The following is a 19,275-nucleotide window of genomic DNA, read 5'->3' as shown; positions in this document are numbered from 1 at the left end:
TCCAACCATAAAACTTATGGGCTTCCAGAAACACAGGCTGCTTTCTTGAGGTTAGTCTTCTAGAAGTTCCAGCAAGTGGTGTTTTGAACCTGCTCTGAACCAAACTTACACATCCCAGTACTATAAAGAACTCACAGAGCTTACTCCTTAATCTTCATGTGGGAAAAAAACTACTTCAAATGTTTCTCCTTCCAGTTTTATTGTTAAGGAAGAAATAGAAACACTGACTGATTACCTGATTTCTGTACCACTACCAAACAAGCTTTGATCTTACACCCATCTCTTCAACACACACACACTTAACTCTGTTTCAATACAAGAAGTCTGAACTACTCAGGGATGCTTCACACCAAAACTATTTTATAATTTTGATTAGTAAAAAATCATTAGGAGAAATGAGAAGGGAGAAGATAACCAATCAGAAAATACAATATGAATAATGGAAGCACACAATGGACTTTTACACTGTTCTCATTGTTTTCAATGAAATAATAAAATATTACATTTGTCTTTTTGACTGTACAATCAAGCACGAGTCTTTAAAAACATTCAAATGCCACCTCAAGTTTTACTACTATAGTAAAAGACAACAATAGGTTCAATTCAGAACATATTACTTTATATAAAACACTATGATCATCCTGTTTTCATTCTTCCTTTGCATTTCTACCTGCCTATTTAATCTATGCAAATGAAAGTAGATGGTATTAGGTGTGCCACTAATAATTTCATCAACTGATGTAGGAATTCATCTGAGTTACAGCTTGAGAGGCTACTGACCTCTTCCAGCTTCCTGTAAAAAACTCCCTGCAATGCACCTCTCTCCTCTTAGTGGGCTATTAACTGAAAGGTTAATGCCCTTGGGCACTTGGCCTGTGTGAGCCCATGACCCAAGATCACCAGAAACCCTGAAAGATTTACTGGATCACTGCATCCAGGTCATACACCTCTACAGGACAATGTGCCACTTGAATCTATCCTACAATTTTTTGATCACTTGCTAACTTTTTATTTACTGCTTTCTGTGCATGCCAAAGACTCATCTGAGAGCAGAAGCCCCACAAGCAAGTACATGCTCAAGTGAGCACTTCAAGGCAAGCTCTGACCAAACAGAAGTGCCCTCTCTCATCACTCCATAGGGAAACAGTAGCAAAAGAAAAGGGGAACATGACAGTAGCTGGAAATACAAACCTAATGGCCAATCAGTTAAGAGATGACAAAAAAATCTGGCTTCCAACATAGAAGTCTGAGAGGTCAAAACACAGGGAAGAAAGTAAGTGATCACTGTGTCAATGTTCCCTCATTCTAGTCTCATACACACAAAAAGCTTTTTCAGCATCCCAAAACCCAGAAAGATTATTTCAGGACCATTTCAGTCATTACAACCAATTCAAGTTTTCTCCACAATGCTCTTTACACTTAAGAAGATTCTTAGACTCGTGAAGAAGTTAAACTAAAGACTTGGAGCTGGCTGGCACTGGCTCTGTGGGACACAGCAGCTTCTCAAAGAATGTATGTACGTATTCCCTGCCACACATACCCAGTTGTCTTGGTTTGAAAAACAGTTGTCTTGGTTTGAAAGACAGGTATCTGCTAGGGAGGGGCGGGGTCTCTCTAGGAATGGGGGATTCCAATCCCTTCCCTCCAAGCTATTATAATTTGGAAGAATAAAAAGGCTTTTTCAGTCAGAGCTATGGGGAAAGGAATAACAGTTCTTCACTAGTAAGTATAACAAGGCAAACAAACAAACAACAACTACAGCATTAATAATAATCAGAACCAGGAATCTCGAGGGGCTTTGTTTCACAAAGCCCGGGGCAGTGTGATCCCTTGGGACCCGGAGAGCACCAAGCTGGAATGGTGGAAAACTCCGGGGTTGGTGGCTGGAACGGCGAGGGTCTCCAGCAGGCAGAGGGGTGTCCCGGCAAAGTGAGCAGTGCTGAAGGAGCCGTGACGGCTGGACAGGGCTGGCCCAGCTCCAGCAGGGCAGGCGAAGGGGCTCAGAATTCCTGGGCACACGAACAGATGATGGATGGTGGTAGAATTCCCAGGACCGGACCCTCCGTTAACAGTGGACTCCTCACGTAGTGAACAGCAGCCTGACTGTCCTCTCTGATGCTCAGAGCAGGAAGTAAACCCTCAGCTCCCCCAGCCCTGTCCTTTTCCCTCCTCCAAACTTTGTGTGATCTTCTCTCCCCACCCATGTCTTTTCTGTGGGTCAAGCACAATCTAAGCACCAGCACTTTGTTTCCTAGTAACTCACGAGGGGGAAAATTCTTTAAGACAAAAAGGAACAAACCTAAGCCCCAACGCCACTGTACTATTCCTCTGCCTATCCATGCACTTGCTCCTCTGCCACCAACAGCCATTCACATTTCATCAACATTTTTCTATGGCTACTGAAAAATATCATGCATGCTACTGGAAAATTATAGGGAATCCATGTCCAAAGAGCAAAGGAGCACAGAGGACAGTGAGCAAAACTACACACATCTACTTAACACCTACACAAAGAGAGAAGTTTTAACTAAGACAGTATATAGAACCTCTTGAAAAAGATGTCTGTAAAGGTAAGGTCACAGAAAGCTCAAGCAATTCAAATTATTCTGAACATACTTCTAACATTTCCAGCAGCACTGAAACACTGAGTTTACTGCACAATGACTAAAGTGTCAGAAGCTTTATTCTTGTTTCCACAGTATCTTGCTGCGATTGAACTGGCAGATAATTATTCAAGATTTTAAAATTCTTAATAATGACATTAATAGAGTGATTTCAATAGTCCTGCATATATTTATATGGATGTGCAGTTTTTATTTGCCATCATTCCAAAAGTAAAACATTTCCTTTGCTATTCTACATCCAATTTCTAAGTTAGATTTCAAATTCTTCTTTTCATTGGGATGCAAACATTTTAGAAACACAAATATAAGCCGGCTGAAACTGAAAAATAAAGAGAATCACCCATAAGCAGAAACAAACACACAATCAGGCATTTATCTATACATTTATAAAACACAAATCGGAAAAAAACTAGGGTCTAGACAGGGTTTAATGTTTAAAATTCATTACAATAAATTTACTCTAGGAGAAGCACAAAAACTGCAGCAACATTACCAAACTCACTGCCCCAGTTTAACAAACGTGTTATACAACCAAGTACACAAGGTTAGCCAGACTCACCTTCCCTCATTGATTTTTGCTTTGTCCCCGTGGCAAGTGAAGTTCTCAATGTAGCCCAGGCTGCAGTTTATCCGTGCCCAGTCGGGCTGGCACACAGCAATGAAGTGAGGACGCAGTCTGCCTATGGAGTACTTGGCAATGTCTGTCAACGACTGGCTAGCAGCTGCCCCAAAAATGAAGGTCCCAATGGCTTTGTAGATAGTGGCTATGTAGTTATTTCTGACAAACGAATTTGAGTGCAAATTATTATAAAAGACTGAGAGAGTTTCTCCTAGGATTATCTGAAAGAGAAAAAGGGACAAGTTAGAGATAATATCATCAAAAGAGAAGTATTACACTTCTTGTTAATACTCACACATACAGTTTCAGAAATTACTTTTTAATAAACATTAAGCAGCAAATTTGAGTTTTCCAAGAGTCAGCAAGTAACCATGCCCAAACATTATAAACATTTTCTCACAGAGGAGAAACACCCTTTTACTTTACCCTACCTCAAGCTGAATTTAATCATATTATTTTCAGAATACTTATTAAAACAAAAGCTTCTTGAAATAACATTTAACCATATTACTTGGCATGGCCCTAATTAGAAATATTTCCCCTGTATACCTTCATTTTGCATTGAGTCTTCTTCAACTAACTTCTACTGAGAAAAATTTTTCAAAGCTTGGTAGGCTTTCATGAAACCAGAAACTGTTCTAAAGGGTTGAGATTTTATACCCAGATCTGAAAGGCCAGATGTTTCAACAAAGAAATTTCCTATTTCTCATGGAAATTAAATCCTTTGGGGAGAAAAGAAAACTAATGAGAGGAGGGAAAGACAGGTCTTACTAAGGTCTTTCCAAGGATTTTTCACCCTATATGTCTAAGGTACGTGTATCAAGCATTGACAAGAAGGCAGATCTAATTGTTTTCTTGCAACTTCATCGTTTGCAGAAAGTAAGTTTTTCCTCATGTCACATACAGAATTTCACTCCAGATAATTTGTATATTGAACCAGATGGTCACACTCTGTACAGAAAGGATCAATTCATACAAATCATCTGATGTGTGGGGTATTGTATGAATATATGTAAAGTTACCTTGAAAAATCATGTAAAAAATAAAATTATGGCTCTGTCTGTCACTTGAGAGTGCTGGGTCCTGGACCCCGGAAAGCAGAGCTTTGGTGAATGAAGTCATTACCTAGACATGTCCACCCAGAGTGACAGCTTGTCAGAGGCTTTGCACATGAAGGCAAACAGACAATACCATCAGATGTGTGACACTGAAGCTTTACACCCTCCACCATACCCGAACACAGACTGAAGCAGAGAAATACTAGAACACAAACTAAAGCTGAGAAAGTTTTCAGTAAAGTACATAGATACCTAATCCAGAAAGTAGCCTCTTAAGGGAGATGGCTGAGCACAAACACCCATGACAAGTAAATAATGAATCCCTTTCAAAGAACATTGCTGCAAAACCTGCAAGAAGGTCACTTATCGCAGGTAACAAAAAAATTAGTTGATGTCAGTGCAATTACTACACTGGACAGACATCAAAGAATACTCATCTTCAATAATCTGACTAAGCATAGAGTAAAGGACACCAATATTTGCCTTCACCACCTGACTATGAAGCAATCTTGACAGAAAAGCCTGATCTCACTACTAAAAGATAGTCGCTGATGTTGCAAAAGAATCTTTGTTAAGCAAAATATTCATAAATGCTCAAATGGAGAGTGGATTAATTCTAAGGGAATACATCCATTAAAAAACTATATTCAATAGAGCCTTTTCTTACTCAGGAAGTTCCTGAGCTGCAAATGGTTGGTAGCAAAGCACTGATGTACTGAATGTACATCAATCTTTCCATGCTCTACCTGGTTCTTCCTCACTCAGTTGTTTTAACTGCTCTAGAAATGAGAAGCTATATGGACTTCAGTTGGTACCAAGCACTGATGCTCTCAGGTGATCCTGACTACCCAATGGTAGTAATAGGGTGGAAAAAAAAAAAGTCTTATCTTAAAGGCAGGATCTTTAGTATAAACTACTTGCCAGTTAACAGAACACACAAACTCTCCCCTCACCAAAAATTTCATCTGCTTCAGAAGCATTTTTTGTAAATTTTTGAAGCAGTTTTTCCAAGAAGAGGGAAACCAGGCAAGTTACAGTTTCAATTCTCAGAACCTATTTCTAGACTTGCAAAAAAAAAATTCACCCAAGAGCAAACATGAGCTGCAAGTTGACATTTATGCTGGAACCTCGATAAAAATCCATGCAGCCCCTGTGCAAGGCAGAGTTAGATTATCATAACATCCTTCCTGACTTAAACCCATTAAACAGCTGGTCAATACTGAGGATTGCATTTAGCTGTGCCTTTTCATTTTTAGCTCCTAAATATACTTGGATAAACATTTATATGCCTAAAAATCTTATTTGGCTTAAGAAAATTTTAACTCAGTTCCAAGTGTGGCTCTGATGAGTTTGGGTGCTACCCAACAGAACCATCAGTGGAGACTGAAGCTTTTTAGCACATCTGGACAGGGACCTTGAGGCCTCTGTTGAAGGGCCATTGTAGGAACTGCAGCGCAGTCCCATCAGACTTAGGACGGTTAACCAAAAAGATCCAACTGCCCCCTCTGCTCATGAGGACATGTCCCAGCTACATTTTACCCCAGCACTGGTATTCTTCCAAGAGCCATTTGCACTCCACGTAGTCAAGGAAAACTGCTATTTTCTGCCAAGCCAAGGAATTTCACCAGCTGATCCTGGCTCACACGAGCCACAAGAGGTGGAAACAGGGTAATAGTAGGACCTCCACTTTTGTCCATACACAGTAAACAATTAGGTTAGCTCAGAATATAACAGCATATAATTAAATATTAGGGATACAGAGTCACTATATAGGCTTGAGACAGTTCAGCTGAGCTCGGAGCTGTGGGCAGAGAGATCCCAAACTGGTAGTCACAGAGACAATCTGCCCAGCTCACTGATCTAGTGAGAAGAGGAGGAAAGAAGAAAAGTACCCTCTTTTCAGCCAGGTTAGATCCAGTATGAAGCGACCGCCTGTAGTGATTTAAATACAAATGGGCACAGAGTTTTATCTTGACCTTCAGGGAAATACCCAGGGAAAACCTCCACAACTACTTATTCTTTTTATTCTGGTAATGCTTTTGATAACATCCAACTGGAAGCCATAATCTTTCTCTTAAATAGGGTAGTATTTGTTGTTATATTTCCAAAAGTATTCCCAAAGATTCTGTGGCAGATAAAAAATGCTGACTTAATAGGTCATGCACACTTATAGTCTGCAAAGTAGCAAGTCCTGAAATAAAAAGACTTGTGACAGTCACCACACATTAGTGTTATTTTCAACGAATCTGGTAAGAAGCTTTTATCTCTCAGATTACAGAATTAAGCCACCATAGTTCTAAAGTTCTAAGATATTATTTTTCTGTTCTATAATTCCAGCTGTTTGACTACAGTTAAAGAAAACCTTTTAGTTATTCTTGGCAGACCACCATTTCTATTGCTTCAGCACCCAGCCTAAGGACATTAATTTAAGGTTGAGAAATCTTACAGAATACAGTTTTGAAAATCTGTATTAACAGGTTACCCCTCCTCCCACTTCCCCACCCCCACTGAAATCAAAAGCAATGAAGAAAAGTTTAACTTACAACAATTACACTGAAAGGAATAATTATTCCTGCTAATAATTTATAAGAAATGGTGTCCTCTTTGTATGGATACCGGATGGATTCATCACTACAGAAAACGCCTCTCTGGAAGGGGGTACGTCGTGAACTGAGAATTGCAAAAGGCAAGCCGGCTGGCAAAAAGGAATACAAAATACATTACAAAACCAAAACAAACTAGCGATGATCATACCCCCACATTTCCAAAGAGAAGTGCATAAAGAGGAATGGGCATGCAGGAAGTTAGAAGTTATGCACTTCCCTTGGCCAGTGACTACTGCCATGACTTTGTAGCTTCCAGGAAGGATTGCTGAATGAAGGAAAGCAGGGGAGGATTCCTCGTCTTCATGTTTCTGGCACTTCAAGTGTGGAAGCATGCCGAAAACATTACTGAGTAAATAGTTCAGTGACAACCACTGAGGTGCTCAATCTGCTGCTACTGGCACAATTATCAAATATTTATTTATATTCCAGCGAGCAACAGTTGCCCCTGTATACCTTCTCTGGACAGCTTTACAAGTCAGAAGAGCATAAATTGCATTTCATGAAAGCAGAAAAGGAGGTGCTTTTCAGGGAGTGCAAGTGCAGAGGGAGTTTTTGGGAATATGGAGAAAATGAAATTACACATGCATGTGATCCCCTCACTTCCTCACACACTTGAAATTTTCCTAGAACAACAGGATCACTGCACAAGCCCTACAGCCTCCGGGCATGGAGATTTTTTTTCCCACCTCTTCCACCAAAGAGGATACCTTTGGCTTAATCTAATTCCTACAGAACACAATACTAAGGTGCACAATGCTGCACGCTATTGCACATCAAGGTACCCAGAACACAAACCAAAACCAGTCATTTGAACAGTAAAGGTTTTTTAAAAAAACTGAAAATAGGATGCAAATTACCACAAACTAATAGAATCTTATTTCTAAATCCTGTTCCTCCATCCTTAACATGCATACAATATCTGCACAATCTCTTTGTGTGCAGGGACGAATACTATTAGAAAAATGGCTGTATGGAAAACTAGCAGTGGAAGACTACAAAAAATCTTTAACAAAACAATAAATAATCTTCCTTAGCTTAGGCATATAGAGCCTACTAGCACAAAAGCCCTTGACTTTATGCTCAAAATTCAGATGTGCTGCACATAGAATACATACCACTTTTCAAGTTACACAACAAAAATTATCTAGAGGAGATGCTTCCACCTGACAGTAAGGGATCAGAGAGATAAAAACAGTCTCCATCCTTCCTTCCCAGCAGAAATAAATGTTGTTGTAGTCTCAGTTCTCTCCTCAAGACCTCTGTGCCAAGGCATAGCCTGCCTCTTCCTTTCCAGATACACAGCTAGCCACAAATAAGCATGCGCAAGTAAAAGTAAAGAAGTAAAGCGCAGGAGAAAAAGTGAATAAAAAAAGATACCAACCAAGCATCAAGAGAACTATTAGGGTAGAGACCTAGGATCCTTTCCAATCCTCTTCCCTCTACCCATTAAGTCCTCCAAACAAAGCCTAACTCCTGGGACCATCACAAGTGATACAACTGGGATTTTACCAATGATTTGCTATCAGTTTTGTTCTCCACACCATAAAGTGCTTATAAGAATACTTCAGTTTGAAAACAAAAGAACAACAAAGTAATGGCTCAAAAGGTGAAAATTTCCCTGAAGTGAACTCTGGTTTAATAGGTCTATCATGTGGGCCCAAGAATTCCAGCTAAGCCTGCTGCCAGGAACAGTGTACCCTCTGTACAGCTGCAGTCATGAAACCAATAGCACGCAAAACCTCCCCTCCAAAAGTGGCAGGAAAAGACCACTGTCATTGTCAAAAGGGGTTGTTTCCAACTCTGTGCCAGCAGGACTACATCTGACACAGCTCTGGAAGCCATCCAAGCACACCATCAAAGCAGAAGGACAGCAGGATGGCTAAGAGCCAAGAGAGAGCATCACCAAAACACTTCACTATCCAAATAACAGCCAGCACAGAGCCTGGAAGCTGGACTCTGCAGTACTACGAGGAAAAAAAATCTCCCCCTTTCTCTTAACAGGAAGAATATCAGAGTTTTGAAAAAACACTGCAGTCCAGACCTCATTTTTTCCCTCCTCTTGTGTTGGTATTGTGAAAGATGTCATGATACACCATTAATCATTTAGTATTTAGCTGACTTGGGTCAAGGATGAGGCAGAAGCATGTGCAGCCATGGTGAGGGAAGGTGACTTGTAAACATAATGCTGTGGTGTTTCCAACACCATTTAGCCTACAAAATATGTAGAGAAAACTTCATTTGCCCTGCACACTTACTAATACCAACATTCAAGAATGAGTATTTGAGAAAAATGTATTGTTTGGACCTCCAAATGTAGAGAATTAGGCATATATAGATAAGAGTTTCTTAATTATTTACATGGTTACTTCTTTAGAGTTGGTAGTTTCAATTACCGTAGTAAAGCAGTAGTTCACAAAATTAAGTTCAGCCCAAAAAAACCTTACCACAGCTTCAGCACACTGCCACAAACACCTAAGATTATAAATTATAGTTAGATAGTGTCACTGACATCAGACCACTAGCTCTGCATCACCCATTTTAAAGACTTGCTCTGTGAATAATGGTGTCATGGTGCCTTACTCTCCATTTCCTTTAACTCACACCAGGATGTTTCAGCTTCTCACGGTGAGAGATTGAAAATGTTCATAATGATAGGGTTATCTGGGGGGGAGCTTTTTTAAATGTAATTTCCATCCACTAAATCAAAAATAAAAAGCGGTGGTATGTGGATCACAGGAATGAAGCCCCTCATGCAGTGAGGATATGTGTTCCTCCATGCTGAGGGAAGCCGCTTGAAATGTGTGTGCTCATTCTTCAGCAATATTGAGATTATGACGTAATTAGCCTGCAATTACACCTTCCTGTATCCAGATCACAGAAACAAAATTCCAAACAACTCCAGGTTTGTTTTTGTTTTGCTTTGTAAGCAAGTATGAACAGTTAAAATAAAATTATTATCTTCTCTTTCGTAATTTCTTTCCACCTCCTTTACTTTGAGTCTTAAAAGTTCTGGGTATCGACGTGATAGCCATTAAGTTGCCCATAAGTAACCATTAAATGGAAGAGCTATGCACTGAAATACAATACTGCTAATGAACTTTATACTGTAAACATAACAAGGGTTTCTTCAGTTTTCTGCACCTGCACAACAGATTCAAGAAGTAATTCCACCAGTCATTTATCTTACTGCTGTTCTCAGCACCTTTCAGTGTTGAAAGGATACATGTTCCATGAAAGCTTGAGAAGTTTTAATTTCTAAAAGACAGATTACAATACAACTGATCAGATTAACTTAACACTGTTAAAATGTAAACTGAAGTCACAGACCTACAACATCTGTAATTTACCTCTGGCTCAATTCAAGCCAGTCTTTAGCCTGAAAAACTATGCCAGTAGGGGCTTTTGATATCTTTTTGGTTAAAGTATTCTCAAATGTCAATACCTAATCCCTAAGTACACGCTCCATGAAGCAGGTTTAATTTACTTCTTTTTAACACGCATGGATTGACTTCCCTATTATTAACTGGTGGGAAAGAGCAGAAAAGTAAAAGTCCAACCAGAGGGGCATCAAATGTTTCTGGCATGTGAAGCCAATAAGAGAACCTCGTTACAATACTGGAGGCTCTGTTACATTTTAAATAAATTAGCTAAGCCTGCTTTTGTGGGTTTTCAAGGTGTTTTAATTTCTAAAATCAAATCAAAATTATTTTAAATGTATAGCTTAAATATTTTCTGCTGTGGAAGTTTTCCTTTAAAATAATAAAGGGACAGGAAAAAATAGTTTAATGTTTTCATTACTGCAAGCAGAACAAAGAAGCAGAAGAACTGTCGTAAGTGATAAAGAGGCAAAGCCTCTTACTATACCAAGGAAAATAGTAGGGTTTACATATAGCTGTGATAGACATGTTACTGTTCCACCCTGACAGATATCATTTCGGAAGACGGGGATAAGTTTTTGCATCATGGCAGCAATTTTCTAAGCATGGAAGCTCCTGGTACAGGTGGATGTGACATGACTGAAGACACCAAATGATACTTGTCTTTACAATGGTACCACCATCGCCAGTGTCAATGCCTTTAACTTCACAGAGAGAACTGAGGAAACAATATTTACTGTAGTAAAGGAAGTGGTGTACTTTGACAGTAGATTTATTCCCATAAACATCTAAAGCAGTTTCTCAAGAAAATGTAGCGAAGATTCAACAGCAGATCCCTGGGAGAGAAATCCTACTAATCTGCCACAGTCATGTTGCCACATTCAGTGAAAAGAAAGGTCCTACAATACCCTACCAAACACCCATTTTGCTCAGTTTTTCCTGAAAGCAGAAGCTTTTATGTAAGAAGTGGAGACAGCAGAGGATGAGTAAAAGCTCTCTACTGAATACTTTTCATATGACAATACCAAAAAAGCTTCCCTGATATACACTTCATCTTCTAAGCTAGTTGTAACACAGTGAAGAAACTACCTAAAGGGAAAATGACAACACGTATGTGAGGAGGAATTATAAGGTTGGGAAGAGGTTACCTGTAGGGTAATCTCAAGGATAAAACCAACAAGCTGGTGTTATGCAGTGCATGTGCATTCTTAATGAATAACTAGCAGATGTACTGCTGACAGAGCTGGCAATACTTTGATACAGTGGAAGATCAAGGCCAGCCAGTTCTGCCTGCAAAACAACCCTTAAAGACTGAGGCAAGAGAACATATGGGGATTTGTGCATTAATGAATTCAGAGTCATGCATTTGGAGATTAAACAACTCTGTTGAGCTGGGAGCTTGTCAGCTCAAAATAGCAGGGGGAAAGTAATTTGCTTCCCGTGGTTGTTGTGTATCAGTACAATAGCATGACCATTAGATAAGTCTTTTCAAAGGCATTAACACTTCGAACCATTTGCCAAGAAATTTCTTCTGAAACAGTATTTGGTCAGAACTGGCAAACGCATTTGGTTTTAATTCATACGTCTTAGGTGCAGACAGAGAAAGACTGCTAGGATATATTCCTCATTATCTCAAAAACAAGAGTTTGGTTTTGCACAATTCAGCAGTCTAAAGGCTGTAAATCAGCAAAGTGCATACACAGTAGATGTAAGAAAAAAGAGCAGTAATGATCCAACAAACAACCAAGAATTAAGTAACTACTAACACAGTAATAAAGATACAGGAAGAAATCCAGGCTCTGAAATGTTTCAATCAGAATACTTGGAGTAGAAACACAAGTAGCTCAACTGATAAGACTACATATTTTAAACAATTACTATACCCTTGTCCAAAGTCTGACTCATACAGTATAATGAATTAATTTTCCTCAAACTGGAGTGATTTCTGACTGATTATGGGGTGGGTTTTTTCCCATAAATATCCTTCATAACACAGGTCTATTTCTTTCCAAATTTCTAATCTTGGTTAGGTTACTTCACTGGGCATGAAGTTGTTTTCTCCACTAAAGCTGGACACTACCACTCTGAAGAGAGAGAACATCAGATAGTACACTACCCTCAAGTTGTCCTTCCCACTCTCCTCAGGGAGGACATCACTTGGCATTTATCCACATTGTATTTCACCAGCCATGTTACTGCCATCTTTTTTATTTATTGCTCTGAGTTCCCGACTTGCACATGCTCTCTCTCCTCCAGGGCATTTATGATGACACCAAATAGGGCAGACTCCCAGGGAGCTCTACTTGACATCTTCCTTGCTTGCAAGGATAAGGAACACTTACTCCTCCTGCTCACTTCTCACAGTTAAGTGAGTTATTTGTTCATTTAAGGATTCTTTCTCCAACCTCATAACTATTTAGTTTCTTAATATTTGGTTGAAGTAAACATTTGAACATACATATCTAACTAATGATATTTTCTAAAAAAACTGCTGCTCTAGCCTGAGTTTTCCATCTTCCTCATTTATCACGGGGATTAGGAAAAGAACAGATGTGACCGACACCAGGAAAAGGTGGGTATGTTTCTGACTAAGTAGCTTTCAGCGTCTGTGCTTAAGTGGGTAGTAATAATCCTTCTCTAGAGTTCAGAAACAAAACAAAGTTTAAAAGACTTTGTTGCCTTGCCTCCCAGCATCTGAAAAAATCCTGCCACTTTCGTGCTGTTATCTACTGCCAACTGCTTTGCTGTAGCTTTAAACCAGAAGTGATACCTAGACTTATTTTTTAAAAAGTGTAAGTAATGTTTTGAGGTTTAGTCTTCTTAAACCAGATATTCAGATAGAAAGTGGAAGTTAACATTTCCCCCAAATATGCTGCAGATATTTTATTACTAATTCCATCAGCAAAAACATCCACAGTATTCATTACAACATTGGAAGTACTGCCTGGAAAAACATGTTTTGCAAAAGCTCAGATAAAACTTTTGAGCTGATATTACTGCTCACATTTTGTGAAAGTTGGGCAAGGTGTCAAAACCTCTTTTCTGATTTAATTAAGACTTTGGCTTCTACTCAGTATAAGAACAGTGCTACTTTCTCACAGGATAATTAGAGTTCAGGAGAGTACCTACCAAGAAAAGAACTATCACTCCACAGCTCACTAGGATCAGTGTTCCCATTTTTTGACACACAGCTTTCTCCTAAAAAGCTGGGTAAAACCCATCTCTTTGCATGAGCACTTCCTTGCACAAGGCAGAAGAGAAAGAGGGTACAATGATGAAGGAAAACAGGAGGCGCAGAAGGGAACACTCTGCCTTACTTTCCCCATTGCTTGTCTCTGGTTGCTTCCCTCTTTTGACACCCTCTCCAGTCTCTGGTCTAAGTCCTATATGTCAACACTATATTATTAGTAACTGTGTGTTAACAGACTTGAGAGAAAGAAAAATCTATGCCATAGACTGCTTGGGTTTAGGTTTTTGCCTTAAATTACAAGACTTTAAGTTGCAACTCCCTCTACCTACATTTCTCCCTAGTCCATTATACCCTTTTGTATATTCTACTAAACAATACTTAAAAAAAACTTCTATACCAATGTGACTGCTTGGCTTTCTCATAGCTATGACCAAGCTTCACTCAGCATTTTAAACGCCCTTGTCTGGAGTTCCTCCCACTGTCAAAATGGTAACTGTCTTACTCAAACACTATGTGCATTCTTCATCACTCTATTAAGGAATGTACCTGAAGCGTTAAGGAAAGTACAGTACCAAGTCCACAGTCCAAGCAAGTTGCTACAGTTTATTTACTTGAAATACAACCGCTCTTAGTAAAAGTGATTTGTACTAGTAACAGAGGCAAATGGTGCTCCTCTGATCTTTCCTCACCTGATTTCAAGCCCACCAGAACACCCACACCATGGTCAAGTCAAAAAGTGAAGCCAAAAGCTGGACACTGCTACTTCTCAGCATCTGGCCCCACAGCACTGATCTCAGCAAGGAATTACTCATCAATTCAATAAATCAATAAAGTGCATTACGGTGAACATTAAAACTTCACAGAGTAAAACCATGGATTATTGTTACTATGTTGACTTTAAAAAGAGACCCCAAAAATTAGTAGTTTATTCCTCAGAATAAGGTTGGGTTCAGAGATAATGCTGATCTGTAGTAGCACAGTTAATGTAGATGAACAATCAATATGGAGTAGAACTCACAACAGATTATGAAGTTCAACAGCATCACCCAAAACCATTTCCAATGCCATAAATATACCAAAAAACACAATGAAGATAAAACATGAGCAACTTTTTGAAAAGTTTACCAGGTAAGAGGCAGTCTTGCTCAGAGCATAATAAAACCACTTAGAAGTAACTTGAAACCTAAGAGAGAAGTTGAAGCCAACTCTAGTGTCAAACAACAGTGTTAATTTCAATTAGTTGCAAAACTAACAACAGTGGGTCATACAGCTTTCACACTGATGAAAAAAGCACATCTACAAATTGACAGTCTTCAATGGGTTTCATTAATCCCCTGATTTATTAATCTCTATCACAGCAGTAACTATATTTGTCCATAAGACAGGAAATTAGCTCAGTGAGTGCTCATGTTGGTCAATCTAATAGCTGCTGTCAATAAAAGTTTCCCTTCAAAATGCATCCCTTTCATAAACAGCATAAAAGATCAGTTTCTTTTGCCATAAAATAAATCATTAAATTGACTCTAAAGTATGATTGTGCTAATCTGTGGGAGGGAAAGTTTCAGTCAGAATATCGTTACACGTGGTAAAAGCAGACATTGCCAAAAACATTAAGCCTAATGCCTAATAGGTATGGCACCAAAGCTACCTAGGTCCTTTTTGGGAAGTCATCATGACACCGAGGACATTTTGCCACACCAAACCTAGGAATGTTTTGATTCAGCTTTTATTTTTGTTTTGTTTTTCTTTGAACTAATTAGAAATCAATGTAACCTGACTATCCAAATATCTTTTGAATGTGTTCAAGGTGGAGAAATTAAGTCCTATGAGCTGCATCATGTTCCCTTCTCTCAAAGAAGTTCCAAACAGCAGAGCTTATCCCAGAGAAGTGACTTAAACAAAACTGCATCAACTAACAAACACTTCCCTGTAAGGAACACCAGCATTTGCATTACTTGTTGTTAGTAGCAACTAGCTGTGCAGGATGACTGTCTCCCAGAAACTCATTGCAGGCCTTTGGCTGAGTTAGAAGTTCTGAACTCTTCTCTCCACGTCAGTCCATCATGTAATAGAAACCAACCAGCAGTTTGTGAGCCTTCATCTCTGGGACAGAACTGCCTGGCAAAGCCTAGGCAGGGAACCACAGAAATTCTAGAAAAGGGAGCAGAGAAAACTCTGCAGCTCTCAGGTTGCTCTGCTGTTCTGCTGCTCTGTGACACTGGTGTTTCTTTCAGAGAGGTTTTCCTAGCTCTGTGCTTCCCCAATGTCACCTACCCCTGGAGCTAAGGGAAGCTGCACAAGTGTCACTGAAGGAAGCAGTCTGAAAAAACAAAATGACTGGAGGGAAAAAAAAAAATTCAGTTTGGAGGTGAAGTTACCACAGAAGCCCAACTCAGCAGGGCATCTACAAATAGATATAGTTGGACATCATTGGAAAAGATATTGACATTAATTTGTCATTTAGATTTGAAAAAGCTGGTCTCATGCAGACAAATGAAGACTAAAAACATCAGACCAAATATATTTCCAAACACTCCTAGAGCTGCAAGCCACAGACAATGCCTAGTCATGCATTTTAAATAACACAGAACTACTATTTATCTATATCTAAAAGACGTAGTAAAACAGAAGTATCAGAAAGATCTTCTAGGGTTCCTTAAATGTCACACATAATGAATGTGTGCCGCTCTAGACATTGGCATAAGCTATCTAGAGAGATTCAATCTTTTAGACTACTACCAAGACTTGTTTGACCCTAAATCTCAAAAAAATTCTAATATAAAAAACAGTGGTTCCTACCCAGACAAAGAGAATAATTTGGAATATTGAGAAGCATCATACTAAGAAGTAGCACTTCAAAAAGAATAAACACTAATTTTTCAGACATTTTATTTCCTGATAAAAGGTGGCAATGGCAACAGAAAAGGTTCAGAGCTACAAATAGAATTATGATTCCTAAAAGCATATTTTTATTTTTTAAGACTCCAGAGTTTCTAGCACATTTTGTAAATCCATAAAATGCCATAAAACAAATCCATGATCATGCAACCTAGTTTGTTTTATGTACAAGAGACTTAATAAAATATCTATGTATGTTTTGGGGTTTTTTTCCTCTTTGAAGTTATTTTATGTTCCATTACAGGCCTACCCCAACAGGACCTTTTAGTACTACCATTATTATAATACAGCAAGATGTTCAGGCCATTTCTTATTACATTCTGAAGACAAGCAGGCCCAGAGTGCAGCAAGAGGCATACCCATAAAATGAGTCCTACCACTTAGGAATAAGTATCATGTTTGAGGTAATCTGATTAGGGAAGAAAAGTATGTACAAAAGTATAATTTATCAACTCTAGATGAAATTTTTGTCATCAATTCCTTCACTGAGGATTCTGTCCCTTTCAGTAAAGCCTCATGTGAATACAACAATTTTTACTAAATGTGGGATAATCAGCTATTGCCCGAAAGTCTTTCATGAGTGAGCTGTGTTCCTGTTGAGGGTATTGAATCTGGAACACACTACTTCCAAAAACTTAAACTGCCTTGGAAAAAGTCTCAAACCTCCAGTGAGTCAGACCAAAACAAAAAGACATTCTGAATTCAGATTCCCAGACCGATCAACTTTCCCTGTCCATCTTGAATAAAGGCAATCTTGAAGACAGAAACCATTCAACTGGAACGCACTTCCAATTCAGGAAGTTGTGATATCCCATATCCCATACTCCCTGGCTGTACAGCTTACTCTAGCACTTAGTTCTCAGTAGCTATGCAAGATTTTTCACCTCTTGCATGAGACTAAAGAGCTCTCTACATCTAAAACTGAGATTAGGAGAGCCAGGTTAACATGTTAACTACACCAAGCAGGTGTTTTATGCTTTGGAAACGTTCAGATTGAAAAGCAAATGACCTGGTTAGACTTAATTGTAACAACTATAAGGGCTCTAGACCTTTTTTTTTTTTAACATCTCAGCAGGTAAACTAGGAGTGATTGTTCCAATCATAAATTCTAGCCGCCTGAACAAAGACAAGCAATAAAAATCCACTGTGTGACTCCTACAAAAGCATCGTAGCAGAAAAATATCAGAATTGACTGAAATTACTGACACATCTAATTTGAAGCTGTAACTTTCACTGCAAAGGTTATCTAAAATTATAATAGTCCGTAACAGTCTTTAAATGTTCAGATTTCATGTGAATTAGCTCTAAGTCAGATGTTTTTCCACAGCTTTAGAGCCAGGAAAAATACCCACTCTTCATTAACTTTATATTACAGCAACAACTTAAAATCTAAAAAAGAACAATAATAAAAAAATCATGCAATTCAACAGATTCTTGAACTGCAGCTAGAACATTTCTTTAAAAGTCTCAAAGTGCACAGAGCTGCAACTGTTAATTCAACTGCACCCATATCAATCAGGGCACACAGGAAATCTACTGGAAAATAAATTTTCCCAAAGGTGTACTGAAGATGTATGTACTTGTCAAAGTGACAAATCTTCCTTAAAAGTGAAAACTATACTAGTGATTACTTGTTGTGTCAACCTCCTATTTATTGCACAGGTGTAATGGAAGTTTCAATAAATAAGCACCGATGGGAAAACCAGAGTAATGCATGCAGAAGTTCTGCAGGTTCACTTGCTTTAAATTACTGTCTTCAATCCTTAAATCACTTCATATACTTCTTACTGATTAATTCTGCTATTATATTTATCAGATAATAAAATATTATCTTCCTCTTTCATATAGCTTGGTCAAGTACTGCAGGGACAAACAAGATGTAGCTTCAGGTTCAAAGCTATTCTGCACCATTAAATTTTGATTCTCCAAATCAGCTCAAACCTTACTAAAAACTAGGATACAAGCAGGCTTAAAATATTGTTAGAAACCTACTGAAAAATTAAATTGTTCTTTGTCAAAATCATGTGGTCTTTAAAACACTGAGCCTCTTCTCTCTAAGCAATTAGATTTTCAGTCTCTGTATCCCATCTCATCCCACCCTTCTTTAAAGAGTAATCACATTACTTTCAAGCTTAGAAAAAACTTCTGAGTCAAAATTAGGGTTATTTTTGTAGAAAGTACATGGAAGCAACAATCACCAGTTACAGGTGCGTGCACTGCATTACAGTACCAAGTTTTAACATCACAAGTTAAGTTAGCAGACTAAACCATTCTGAACAAGAGATGTAATCATTCCACAATATTTTGGAAGAAATTTTTCCTCTCTAGTGACAAAAGCCTAGTCTACATACACTTTTTTTCTGTTCCTAAAACAAATTAAATTAGTAACACTAGCAGTTAGAGATTATTTCCAGATTTTCTGCGCAAACAGTACCAACAGCACCTTTCACATGCACATGACTATACATATATGGGATTTTGCCTATATAGTCTTGTCTTCAACTCATTTACAGTGCTGAGCTCTTGGAAGGCATACATTTTATCCCATCACCAAAGCTCCCTATATATTAGCTACTTACTGAGAAAATGGGCAGGGTGAACCCCACTGTGTAGAGGACAGTGGATGTGATGGTACTGTCATGGAACGGATACTTGATGCTGTCATCATTACAGAAAAAGCCTCTCTGATACGGTTTTATTTTGGCCAAGTTTAGAACACCAAGGGGTAAGCCAGCTGTTGGGGGAAGGAAAACAAAAAAACAAAAACAAGAAATACATGTGGTTAAATTAAAAAAAAAATCATTTCTAATCATGCATGGAGGAAGCTAAAAAACATGCATAACTTAAATTTCCTAAGTATCATGCAATGTACACACTTACCAAATTCTGTTTATAGACACTTT

The 19,275-nt window shown here is 38.6% G+C and overlaps 1 protein-coding gene across 1 annotated transcript in view; it reads right to left on the bottom strand.

Moving 5' to 3' along the window:
- PLPP1 (phospholipid phosphatase 1) overlaps positions 1-19,275 on the bottom strand; it is a 63,695-nt gene that overhangs the window by 27,831 nt on the left and 16,589 nt on the right. The window contains exons 2-3 of the mRNA XM_040089809.1: positions 6,845-6,996; positions 3,184-3,464 (exon numbers count right to left, since the gene is read on the bottom strand). Of these exons, the coding sequence (XP_039945743.1) occupies positions 3,184-3,464; positions 6,845-6,996 (433 nt within the window). The remainder of the gene's footprint in view (positions 1-3,183; positions 3,465-6,844; positions 6,997-19,275) is intronic.

The sequence above is a fragment of the Hirundo rustica genome, chromosome Z, assembly GCF_015227805.2.
Source record: "Hirundo rustica isolate bHirRus1 chromosome Z, bHirRus1.pri.v3, whole genome shotgun sequence".
NCBI lineage: Eukaryota > Metazoa > Chordata > Aves > Passeriformes > Hirundinidae > Hirundo > Hirundo rustica.
The sequence above is the reverse complement of the archived record's forward strand: the minus strand, read 5'-3'. Positions and strand labels throughout refer to the sequence as shown.